The 12,578-nt window shown below is 37.4% G+C and overlaps 2 protein-coding genes across 3 annotated transcripts; one reads left to right on the forward strand and one right to left on the reverse strand.

The window, feature by feature from the left end:
- Window positions 1-203: 203 nt before the first annotated feature.
- Window positions 204-8,422, reverse strand: LOC121959272 (tubby-related protein 3). Its single transcript, XM_042508510.2, has 12 exons — window positions 8,196-8,422; window positions 6,511-6,670; window positions 6,136-6,366; window positions 5,122-5,250; window positions 4,866-5,024; window positions 4,615-4,775; window positions 4,336-4,497; window positions 4,086-4,198; window positions 2,538-2,652; window positions 1,924-2,022; window positions 1,662-1,833; window positions 204-1,546 (listed from the first exon to the last, which is right to left on the reverse strand). Exons 1-12 carry the CDS (start codon window positions 8,235-8,237, stop codon window positions 1,413-1,415), a joined length of 1,677 nt encoding a protein of 558 aa, XP_042364444.2. The 5' UTR covers window positions 8,238-8,422; the 3' UTR covers window positions 204-1,412.
- A 667-nt stretch (window positions 8,423-9,089) lies between these two features.
- Window positions 9,090-12,413, forward strand: cfap119 (cilia and flagella associated protein 119). Of its 2 annotated transcripts, none has more exons than XM_088070409.1 (9): window positions 9,090-9,846; window positions 9,982-10,016; window positions 10,117-10,182; window positions 10,290-10,453; window positions 10,794-10,864; window positions 10,978-11,094; window positions 11,502-11,580; window positions 11,716-11,814; window positions 12,161-12,413. In XM_088070409.1, the coding sequence occupies exons 1-9, from the start codon at window positions 9,829-9,831 to the stop codon at window positions 12,313-12,315; spliced, it is 804 nt and encodes a 267-aa protein (XP_087926535.1). In that variant the 5' UTR covers window positions 9,090-9,828; the 3' UTR covers window positions 12,316-12,413. The 2 variants fall into 2 exon arrangements, with proteins under 2 accessions (XP_087926535.1, XP_087926536.1); XM_088070410.1 differs by having other exon boundaries at window positions 10,122-10,182.
- Window positions 12,414-12,578: the final 165 nt, after the last annotated feature.

Below are 12,578 nucleotides of genomic sequence, written 5' to 3' on the forward strand. Positions count from 1 at the left end.
TAAAGTTTTTAGTACTTCGATAAGAATGTTTCCTTTTTTGTGATAAAGACCCTAAAGATGATAGCAAACATTTATTGGCTCAAAATAACACGTAATATGGTGAAGCTCTGAGGGCATGATTGCAACATCATAAAGTTGTTGACAAGGTTTTCTGGGGAAAACAATGTACTAATCATAATATTAAAAGTCATCCCAAAAAAAACCCCCTTAAAACATTGAAAGACACGCAAACGTTGTATTATTATCATTTAATATCCACTGGGGATATTTACACGGTTGTCTTCAGTATTTGAATTGAACAAGTCCTTTACACAGCTGGCAAATATAAAAAGAAAGACCGTTAAATTAATTTTACTTAAATAACTTATTCAACTTCAATATAAAATCTGTTGTAAAACAATACTGGACCTATGAAAGAAGTATCCTCTTAAATCTAAGTCTGTGTAATAATTTTCCATATTGAGTGTATACAAAGTTTTACAATGCACCAGAATGCAAAACATGAAAAATGACCCTGTGCAAAATCATGGCTAGAGTTTTGATTTAAAGCTACAGTTGGTAATGTTTATAGAATTTTTTTTTTTTCATATTTGCTAAAACTGTCACTATATTCAAACGGTACCAAATATGACAGATAATCTGTGAAAATATCTTCCTCCTACTGTATTGCTCTTTCGCATTTCTTATGGCTTTGCCACATGTGACGGACAACTAAACAGAGCCAAGAAGTGTCTAAGCTGCCAGTCATGTCAGTCACTCCATGAACTTCATTCAAACTGTCAAACTAGGCAGCGCTGATCAAATATGGATCAAGATTCTGTTACTGCATTGCCTATTTCTCGCCTTCAGTTTTACAGCTAAACAGTACAGTAAAGTATGTTTTTGGTAAGAAATAGGCAATGAAGTAACAGAATCATATTTGATCAGCACTGCCTGTTTTTACCATTTGATCTCAGTATATTCAGCCTCTATTTTTACAGTACAGGAAACATCGTGGAGCACACTTCTTGTTCATAAATTCTCATATTACAGCCAAACAGTGCACAAAAATATGCTTGAGGTGAGAAATAGGCAATACGGTGACTAAATATTAGTTTATATTTGATCAGCACTACTTAGTGTGACAGTTTGATCAAAGTTCACAAAGTGATTGACATGACTGTCAGCTGTGTTTGAGAATCCTCAGCTCTGATCGGTTGACTTGGGTGCGTTCCGGTGGATTCCAGTGAATGACATTAGAAGCAGTATAAAAATTAGGGACATTATGTTTTTTTCTACAGATTGTCTGTTTCATGTAGAATATAGTGACAGTTTCAGCAAATATGACACAAAGTTATTTCCATAAGAGTTACAAACTGTAGCTTTAAACCTTTTACAAAAGTTTTTAAGCACTTGAGGCACACCAGCAAGGGTCATTCACAGGCCAGTTTACCATCAAAGGATGAAAGGGTGATGGCAAAGGCTTGCAGGGCACACATGGGGAAACTGTAATCCATGGAAAACACGTCCTCCGCTACACGGCCAAACTGCATCACTATGTAATCCTCTGGAAAAGAAAGCAGCAGGGGAGGGCAGAAAGAGAGGTGACAGATGAAGGTGAGGTTAGAAATAGAGACAAGACAGCAATTTTCCTAGTGTTTGATGAGAGGAGAAGATCTCACCGTTGTCAGGGTGGATAATCTGGAAGTTCTTGACTGAGGCCTGGGTGACACGTCCGTGGAAGTTAAGCACATAAGACTGAGTCTGTTCATTCCAGCTTGGAGATTTGTTCACTAGTGTTACCAGTTTTTCTGTGTTGTTGTTTGTATGGCGGGCCAAGAGAGTCTCAAGTTCCTAAAATAAGAAAAATATCAGTTCTTACATATTTCACACTTACTCTACATCATCATTGTTTTTAAAAACTAGGATATTTTTTAAACATACGTTTTTTGGACGAATGGACACTCTTTCATCGTTCTCCAACATGCCAGGGATGACCACTGTCATTTTCCTGGGACCCTTAAATCCCAGCACATTGGTCTCCTGGAACATAACAGCCAGTCGTATTACAGGTTTTCTCTCTCTCTACGCTTTAAGTTGGTATAGTGTATAGAGTTGGTATAGTGTATAGAGTTGGTATAGTTTATAGAGTTGGTACAGTGTATAGAGTTGGTATAGTTTATAGAGTTGGTATAGTGTATAGAGTTGGTATAGTGTATAGAGTTGGTATAGTTTATAGAGTTGGTATAGTGTATAGAGTTGGTATAGTTTATAGAGTTGGTACAGTGTATAGAGTTGGTATAGTTTATAGAGTTGGTATAGTGTATAGAGTTGGTATAGTGTATAGAGTTGGTATAGTTTATAGAGTTGGTACAGTGTATAGAGTTGGTATAGTTTATAGAGTTGGTATAGTGTATAGAGTTGGTATAGTGTATAGAGTTGGTATAGTTTATAGAGTTGGTATAGTGTATAGAGTTGGTATAGTTTATAGAGTTGGTACAGTGTATAGAGTTGGTATAGTGTATAGTGTTGGTATAGTGTATAGAGTTTGGACTCACATAACATATTGCTGCAAGTTCTTGCCGCACTGATTCACACTCTTTGACAAAGGGCTTTTTCTCCGGGTTTTCACCTCCATCATAGACTGTGAACTTTGTACCCAGAACATTGGACCTGAAACAAATTAGTCCGATCAGATAAATCCTCTATCATGTGAGAGATGAAAATGTCGACTTTGCCAAGATTAGGAAAAACAACCATGGATTGCTGCATTCACTTCCATGTAAAATGACTGCTTGGGTGGGTTTGCCAAAATGCCAAATAAAACATGCATTTAAAAGGAAAACCAATTTACACATGGTATGATGGATGAATTTAATTCAGTTGTTGACTGGATAAAAAGCCATCTGGTTTGGAAGCTCTAAACTACGGAAGCCCTAAGCGGACGTGTTTTTTTTTTTTTACAAGCCGTTTTCTCGATATAACGAGATATTATCTCGTTATAACAAGATATTATCTCGTTATCTCGAGAAAACGAACTTTGTTTTTTGGTTTGTTTTCTTAAACTTTATTGAATGAACGTCAGAAGAAGAAGTGGCGGGTGGATGATGTGACAGCAGGTACCGTGCCAGCGCGGACAAATGCGTGCAGGTTCTCGCCCCTGCACGTACCAAAAAGCACCGGAGCAACCGTATAATAATCTAGTTATGATTACTGATGAATTTGGGTGATGTGTTCCTGTAATAATCATCTTACCTTGCGCATTTGCAAGGTAAGATTCACGTCAGAAGAAGAAGTGGCGGGTGGATGATGTGACAGCAGGTGCCGTGCGGTGTTCAGCGCCAACAAATGCGCAAGGTAAGATGATTATTACAGGAACACATCACCCAAATTCATCAGTAATCATAACTAGATTATTATACTGTTGCTCCGGTGCTTTTTGGTACGTGCAGGGGCGAGAACCTGCACGCATTTGTCCACGCTGAACACCGCACGGCACCTGCTGTCACACCATCCACCCGCCACTTCTTCTTCTGACGTTCATTCAATAAAGTTTAAAAAAACAAACCAAAAACGAACTTTGTTTTCTCGAGATAACGACTTAATATCTTGGGAAAACAAAGTTCGTTTTCTCGAGATAACGAGATAATATCTCAGGAAAACAAACTCCGTTTTCTCGAGATAACGAGATAATATCCTGTTATAACGAGATAATATCTCGTTATATCGAGAAAACGGCTTGTAAAAAAAAAAAAAAAACACGTCCACTTAGGGCTTCCGTACTAAACGGCCATGGATTCAAACATTTAATTTTCTCTGTTTTCCCTTGATAACAAGATAAAATCTTTTTTCTAAGGAACATGAACATCACAAGTTGTTCATGTTATTATCTGATTGCTGTTTTCCCAGGACAATAGATATATTTCCTAAAGATCTGAAGATATATCGAAACTTTGTTTTTCACAAGATGGCAAGATATAGTAGGCCAGTAGTCTCGGTCAGTGAGTTAGTTACAGTCTGCGGGCCAAATCTGGCACCCTGATTGGGTCAACCCCCCCCCCCATTATGGAGTAATCTTTCATAAGGTAGAAATACAAGAGTTGTACCTTAGTTTTCCTATGTAGCAGTTTGTATCTCTGGACAGATTTGTCGGGTCAGTGGAGATGAGATAGTTGGATGTTTTGCACTTCTTCCTTTTCCTGCCTGCCATTAGAAACACCTTGATGATGCCCCCCCCCCCCAAAAAAAAGGAAAAAAAAGAGAGCTTTTAAAGAAATGACAGCTCAAGAAAACTGCATCATGTCCTTAGAATTAAAAATCTATGTCCACAATGACTGAGTTTAAATTTGAGCCAACCCTTTTGCCATCCTCCTTCTCCATGTGGAGGTAGTAAGTCGGGTAAATGCCCTTCTCCATGCCTCTCCTGTCCCTGGTGACCCTACACTGGATCGTCACATCTCTGGGGGCTGGACGCAAAGCAAACTTCTCAAGATCCTCCACTGATATTGGAGATGTTGTCTGACATGAGAGAGTGACAATTATTTCACCAGCACTTTTTAATGGTTTTTGTAACTAATTAAAACAGTAGTCACCTAGTCTGTATTGATAAAACACTAAACAAAGGTATTGCCTCACTCTTTCATGAGTCTCACTGCCCGATGATGAACACTCTCTGTAGTTTGAGTTAAGGGAAGCGAGACTTGACGTAGTTTTCTCTGCTCTCTTTGTCTTTTTTTCCTTTTTGTCCTTTTCCTGGATTTCCTCATCTTTGCTCTCGTCACTTATTTGGCACCTAGCTGTGGAGATAATGCATGCAAATATATTCTTTACAGCGGCTTTAAAAAAATGGTTGATTGTACACAACACAGGGTCAGATTATTGCTCACATGTGTCGAGTTGTTTTTTCCTCTTAGGCGTTTGTGGGACACGCCTCTTGGACACGTCTTCCTCTTCGTTATCACTGTCATCACATTTTTCCTTCTTTGGACTTTGCGTCACCTCCACTGACTCTATCTCCTGGGTTGAAGCCTCCTGCAAGTGCTTTTCTGCAAAAAGAGAGGACACTTAAATGCTGTAAAAGCTGTGACTTTAAACACATAGAATTTTATGCAGAGTACCGATATGTTACTGATAAATTGTTACTTTTACGCTCTTGTTTGGTTGTCTTGATTGTCTTCTGTGGGTCTTCAGATTCTTTCACTTTGTCTTTCTTCTTAGTTTTTTTCTCCTTTTTCTCCTTGTCTTTCTCTTTTTCATCATTCTGTTCCACCTCTGATGGAAAGCAAAGCAGTGAGTTGCTGATGTGTTATTTATTAAAGCAAAATGTTTTCCAGCTACATGCAACAAATGCACGGTGCACAAACACATGCAGAGTCATAGACCACTAATGGTATGTATGTGGATCTGTCATTTCCATGCTTCCCTTTCATTGTCTATGTAAGCAGCCATGCAATGCTTTCTGGTAGTCTTGCGTTGCGTTTTAAGATGGGCCGTCATGCTGGCCACTTTATGAAGTTGCAGTCTAGGCTGCTTTATACAAATCAGGAGCATCCTGCATGACTTTTTGCCTCTGAAAACTCCTGAAAAACTACTAAATGAACTGTTTTTGATCTAAAATGAAGACAAATACAACAACTGCATGTATTTTTTCTTGCCTCAAATACTTTCAGAAACAAAGTTCGGTGAACTATTTAAAGTTTCCAAACTAGGGGTCTGATTTTAAATCTGGAACCTGACAGCCCACTAGTAAAAGTGTTCATCCAATCAGGTTAAGCCAATAAGCTGTCGGCGTGTGGCCTGTATGTTTTCTGCGCTGGTCAGTAGTCATGGAGAAAAATGAAGAGAAATTGAAAAGTGCTGTGTCAGGATATCCAGGAAACCATCAGGGAAACATTGAGAAAATGTTCCATTTTGTATTAGTTTCCTGTTTCAGGAAGGGAGAGCACTCATCAATCATCTATCGTCACACCGCCTTGCACACCCATTAAGGGTCCAGTGCTATGAAGCAGCACAACCCCACACACCCAAAAAACGCCTGTATGGACTTATACCATAATGGCCTTGCATGTGTGTCTACATACTCTCTAAAACATACCATGCAAGTTATTTGCATGAACACACATTAGAATAAAAAAAATCTGCTTTGCATATTCTTACGTTTGTCTTTTTGTTTCTTTGTCTCTTTCTTCTTTGTCTTTTTGCCCTCGACCTGAGCACCATTCTCCACTTCACACTTCACCTCAGGCTCTTTGTCGATCTCCAAGTTCATTTTCTTGGGAGTGACAGGATTCTCTGAAGGCATTTCATCTAGTGTTGTGCTTGCGGTCATGTTGCATTCACCTAATGTGATCTCATCCAGTGGGTTATCATGGGCATGTTCAACTTGATCTTCAGGAAAAACAAACACAAAAACATGTATTTGACATCATTTATGAGACCAAACAGAATTGTACCATACACTGGAACTCGATTTTCTATTTTTGTTCAATGCATTCTGTGCTACATAGAATAATAAATGATTATAATACTAACCACTCAGAGAAGTGTTGCTCAGGGATTGGCTGATCAACAGAGGTGTTTCATCAGAGTGGGCAGCTTTGTGCTTTCGGTTCTTTTGGCGAGCATCTCGATTGGCTACCACCATTTGAGCATCAGCCCTCTTCTTTTGCTGCTTTTTCATCAAAAGGGTTCGCTATGGGAGAATAGAGTATTAGACTGAATTAAAACTGTCAATTTAATATTTATATGTGGGGACATAATCACAGACAAAAGCCACGTTCCCACCAAACACTTGGGAAAGTACCCTTAGAACCGGTACACAATCTGTGTGAAAATGTATCTAAATCGTAGGTCTGTTGTGCATTTTGTCGTTATTAGACCTCACTGCTCTATGCAGCTCTTACTGTATTTTCTCTAATCCATAACGTCTGACAATAGAAATGCAAAAATAACTGTTCTAATGTGTAACAAACTGAACTGAACAGTGTGGTGGAAATGAGGCTAACATTGTGTGAAAAAGCCCTTTGTGCTCCCAATTTTTGACAAATTTGACAAAAGTGCATTAGATTAGAATCGCTGACTGCACCTTTAAAGGGATAGTTCGGGATTTTTGAAGTGGGGCTTTTTTTACTCAAGTGGTTAGTTGTCAGAGTGTAGGAACGCCATTTCATTTGAAGATATTGCTGCTTTTTTATGAATATGATGGCAATTAAAGACAAAAAAGACCATTAGCTAAACATCATGGGTATTATCAGCCATGTTCTTTGTCAGAATAATAACACTGTACTCTATTGTTTAACCAAGAAAGGAACCAGTTATGTTTTTTGAACTTTATCTGGAATCATTCATTAATACTTGTGGGCTAATATAACTGGTTGTAGTTTTTTTTTTAAAGATTTTTTTGGCATTTTTGCCTTTATTAGACAGGACAGAAGACTGATAGCTTGAAAGGGGGAGAGAGAGGGGATGACATGCAGCAAAGGGCCGTGAGCTGGAATCGAACCCACGGCCGCTGCAGCAAGGACATTGCCTTCATTTATGGCGCGCTTGCTTTATTCACTGAGCCACCCGACGCCCCAACTGGTTATAGTCTTTTATTAAAGTTTAAATAGTAAATTGTCCACTGTATTGTCAGCTGCAAGTGATAGAACTACTGAATATGGATGCAAGATTTTAAATGCAGGAGCACGAGAATCATTGTTTATGTTTTCTACTTTTTTAGTTGTATTTTTAGGTTACCTCAGCTAGTTTATGAGTACTTTTACCACTGAATAAGAGCTAATCTTTCTGTCATAAGGTATTCACTGAGGTTATAAGCCAGTAACTCCGTGTTCAGTGTAAACAGGACCTCAGGTTGAGCAGTGGCTCCAAGCAGCAGGTGGTTCTGACACAGCTCAAGAGACTCAAGAACGCTTTATTTATTTGCAAAGCTCTACCTCAGTGTTAACCACTGGTTAGCTTATTTAACAAGGTGTAAGATCCAGTTATTGCTCCACCGTCAGCATAGACTGTGATAGCTGTGTTTTAGTTGAATATATTTGGGTTATGTTTTGGTAAAGGAGCACACAGCTGAAATCTAGCCCACTCTAGCAACTTAAAAGTCTCACTGTAAACTATTTAAAATACATTTTAATTCTTGTGCCAGTTAAAATATACCAAACATATTTAGTTTATTTCATGTATAGTTAAAAAGTTAAGTTTTGAAAAATCTGTTTTACCTGATTGTCCAGCTTCTGTTGTCGTATATCGGGGTCCTCCATGTCTAAATAAAAAAAATTAAAAAAAACTTGCTGTGAATTACAACTAACGGATAATTAAGGATACCGGTACTTAAAAACAACAGATGAAATCCACCCTCAAAGTTCAATGTGAGAAATGGATCAGTTTCCAAAATAAATGAGTTTCCAAAATAAAAGAGCAATTGAAAATGGACACGGGTGTTTGATTGTGGCACCCTGCTCCATCTGACAGTCTGTCCACCTGCATGTAGCAGAAGGCAAAGTGGATTAAAAGGGGATAATGTTCTTAAACTGCACTGCACAGCTCAGTCAGTATGGACAAGCAGTCTCGGGGGCAAAGCTGGCTTTCCACGACTGCTTCATGGAGATGCTAAGTCCTAATGTTACAGAGGAAACGTGAGACAAGAGAAACAGGAAAGCGATCACCTGCTCCTTTCTCTTCATGTACTACCAAGTCAGCAGTCTGCATCACTTACCCCGGCATTAATGGTCAGAGATGGAAGTCGCAGCATGCACCTCAAATTGCCCCTAAAGCCTCCAAATTTCACCCAGATCTGTCTCACTGTGTTGTACCGTCACACAAAATGTTCCTTAGAGAGTTTTTAAAATCATCTAAAACGTCCCAGAAAACATAAAAATAAACAGAAGATGGCTATAAGCGGGACAGTCAGTCAGGTTTATCTCGTTGCCATGGATACGGCTACCATGCAGTAGCGATGGAGAGATGTGAAATTCAAAACAACTCCGTGTCTTCAATCAGAAAATAATATTCGTAATAATTATAATATTCATGTCTTTATTATAAGCTCATCCATGACAGTTTGTTTTTGTTTTTGTTGCACTACTGTCACACTGTTTAAGTACAATACCTGTTTGTAGGACGGAGTCTAGCCTAGGCTACTACTAGGCCAATACAAAGACTCGGCTAGGCTATCAGGCCTATTACTAGACTAATAATGATAATAATAATAATAATAATAATAATAATAATAATAATAATAATAATAATAATAATAATAATGATAATAATAATAATAATAATAATATGTTACATGCAGGTGGACAATAAAACACCCCTGTCCATTTTTAGTTGCTCTTTTATTTTGGAAACGGATTCATTTTTCACATTGAACTACTTCTGTTACTACTAATAATGATAATAATATATCATAATAATAAAATTTATCAGGCTATTATTACTTAACTTGCATACAGCTTACTTAGTCACAAGTTAAAACTTAGTTCAGTTGCATTATTTATTGTAGTTTATCATCATCATTATTATTATTATTATTATCATTATTATTATAATTGATGTAGTAACAGCAGTCTAGTTTTTCAAGTAGGCCAAGTAGTAGGCTAGAACTTTAAGACCTAAATGTAATTAAATATGTCGGCATTTTTTAATGTTTTCTTTTTTATTGTTGTACGTGATTCTGTAAAAGGCGTTAAACCGGAAATGGAAAAAAAACGGGGGGTCATGTTGCTAGGATACAAGGTGGCAGCCAAACAGGAAATGATACCGCTTCACTGACGCCTGCATTGTACATGTTGAAAAAGATCCCCTGATGACTAATTTGTAATTTATGATTCAGCTCAAGAAATAAAAAAAATGGATACAAAAATAAAGGTGAGTTCTACACGTTTACTTTGCTTCACAACAGCTAGTGAATAGATGTTTACTGTCTGCTCGGTTCACCACCACTGGATACATCTGTTCTCTTAAGGTTTACCTTGTAATGTAGGCTATTGTTTTGTTCTGTAGGTACCACAGGCCCTGACAGCTAAAGTGATGTTATGGTGAGTGTCTACAATCCAGATTATGTTCATTTTAAATGCTTGTTGCTTTAATGACAAAATCTCATGTGTAATCCTGAATCCATTCCCTGGGTGTTTTCAGGACAGATGTAAGCTACCATGACATGGAGGAGATTGACAAAATGCAGTCCATTCCCGATCTGGAGAGGTTTTTGTCCCTGTTCATGATCAGAAATACAGCTATCTGTTCACACACAATCAAACACAGATGCAGCACTGACAATTTTCTGTCACACTTCTTGTCTTCTGTGGCAGTGCTTTATGCAGTGTGTTTGGAGTCGACCTCCCTGAACCCAACAGAGGAGTTCTGCTGGAGTTGTACGTCCAGATGGTGCTGTTTTGCAGAAAGTGCAGCTTCAAAAGGGAACAAACTTCTGCTCTCTTGTCCATCATCAAGGCCCTCCATGAGGCTAATACAGGTAAATCATGTTATTATTATCACTGCCATGTAGATAGCAGAGGTGGACCAAGTCATTGTTTGGTAAGTCACAAGTCTGTCTCACTTAAGTCCCAAACAAGTCATAATTTTCTCTTCATCAATGTAAACCACTTTAACAACAGAGTAAAAATATTTTAAATTTACATAATTCACAAGTACTTTTTAAAAAACAGTATTTGTTAAAAGAAGTTCGATGAACATACCCATAAAAAAGTAATGCCGATTTTGCACATTTTCTATATGATTATTCTTTCTTTAAAGTGATATTTTATATTGTTGCATGGTTTATTTTTTTTTTTTTTATGTCTGTCTCCTTGCAGAAACTCCACTCAACAACATAGAGCAGTGTTTCAAATACTGTAAGGAGCTTCTCCTCTGTCACTCAATCAGGGTCTGTCAAAAAATTTAAGTCTTTTTTTTTTGTTGCTCAGAACATAATTTTAAAACCCAGAAATATTCATGAATGCAGTGTTTATTTTTGATGCTACGATTTGCCCACTACAGCGACCTCCCTTTAGTATCAACCTCTTCAGCTCCGAGGAGGTGAACTGCATCTTAAAATACATCCACAACAACTACATGAGACACTACAAACTCTACAAATATATTTTCACCCCACAGGTAAGATTTGGGAAAATAATTATTTTGCATAAATTATTGGAAAACTATCAAGACAAGGGGAAAATATCCAGAAAACTATATATAATCATTATAGCAATATATTTAAAATTATGTTATTGAAAAAAGTATACATTTATATATTCTTCATTTTTCTGCTCTTTTTTCAGGTAATTTTCTTGTTTGTTTTTCTTCCCTACTTTTTTCTTGCTTATTTTCTTTTAATTTCTTGTAACATTGTACCAATTTTCTTGCATGTTTTTGTGCTATGTTTTGTTAAGTTGCGCAGTGCCTTCTCTGCATATTTTTGAAAAAAAAAATCAAACCAATTTGCACGGGTATCAAAAGATTAACATACATCTTTTTTTTGTTTTGAGAGAATAATGAGAACTATTCTGTCTTTTTCACAGGTAAAACTTGATTTATCTTTGACTTACTCTGGGATCCCACACCAGGATGATCCTACCACGAAGGACTTTTCTGCTCCAGGTAACAATTACAGGCAGTTTTGGTAGCACAAAAGTTGAGTTTTTTGTTGTGTCACATGAAGAACATATTTTTCTTGATATTTAAGAGCACCGTGGGCAAGATTTATAATACTTCTATGTAATTTTCTTGCACCAGATGTTGAAAATGTGACAAAAGAAGAAACAGAGCCAAAGACAGACAGTGCTCCTCAAATGCAGGAAGCATCCACTGAGGAGTCAGAAAGAGCCACACCTGGTAGGATCACAAATTATAAAAGTACTGTGTACAAATATGTGTTTTTTTTTTTGTTTGTTTGTGTTTTTTTAGGTCATATGCTCCTCAAACGTTGTATTGTAACTGGGGCTGTAGTGGTATAATGGTTTAAAGGTATACTGTGGTATGAAAATGGTCATACAGTGTATGTTTGCTTATCTACAGTATTGGAAATATCACCTTTATTTTAGTTGTTATTGTCAAAAGGGAGACAAAAACTTGATTTATACTGTCATACAGTGAAATCCTGACACTTGCTGAGAAGGTACAGCAGAAGTTTTCATACCATTACAACTCTTTAAGCTGCTGTGTTTCTACTCACTTCCAGGTTTTAAGTCAGAGCTGAAGACACTGATCGAGAAAGAGGTCAGGGAGCAAATGACACTCGTGTCTGGACAACTAGATCAGCGAATGAAAGACATTGCAGATCAACACAGCAGGACACTAGATTCTCCACAGGCGAACCACAAGGCCAAAAAATAATGGATGAGAAATGTTGATTCTGAATAAGCACTCACACAAAATACAACAAATGGAGCTTAAACTTAAAGTTTATTGTCAATAAAATCTTTGTCTCTTCATATACAGTACATGTCTGCATTAGTACAATTACTGCACATTTCTCAAGAGAGGCACTTTCAAAAAAAAGTGTCACTTATTAAACCAAAGAATGGACCGAGTAGGGAATGGTGTTGGTTAGTTTGAAAAGGAATTACAGTCACAAGTTTTCTTCACAGTTAGTTCAA

The sequence above is a fragment of the Plectropomus leopardus genome, chromosome 19 (genome assembly GCF_026936395.1).
Source record: "Plectropomus leopardus strain MGB_pleo_1.0 chromosome 19, ASM2693639v1, whole genome shotgun sequence".
NCBI lineage: Eukaryota > Metazoa > Chordata > Actinopteri > Perciformes > Serranidae > Plectropomus > Plectropomus leopardus.

Coding starts and splice junctions, on each gene's coding strand:
- LOC121959272 (XM_042508510.2), bottom strand. CDS start 8,237: ATGGAGGACCCCGATATACGACAACAGAAGCTGGACAATCAG. Junction 6,671..8,195: donor AACAGAAGCTGGACAATCAG/GTAAAACAGATT, acceptor ATTCTCCCATAG/CGAACCCTTTTGATGAAAAA. Junction 2,023..2,537: donor AACTTGCAGCAATATGTTAT/GTGAGTCCAAAC, acceptor GTTATGTTCCAG/GAGACCAATGTGCTGGGATT.
- cfap119 (XM_088070409.1), top strand. Junction 10,017..10,116: donor ACAGCTAAAGTGATGTTATG/GTGAGTGTCTAC, acceptor GGGTGTTTTCAG/GACAGATGTAAGCTACCATG. Junction 11,815..12,160: donor GTCAGAAAGAGCCACACCTG/GTAGGATCACAA, acceptor ACTCACTTCCAG/GTTTTAAGTCAGAGCTGAAG.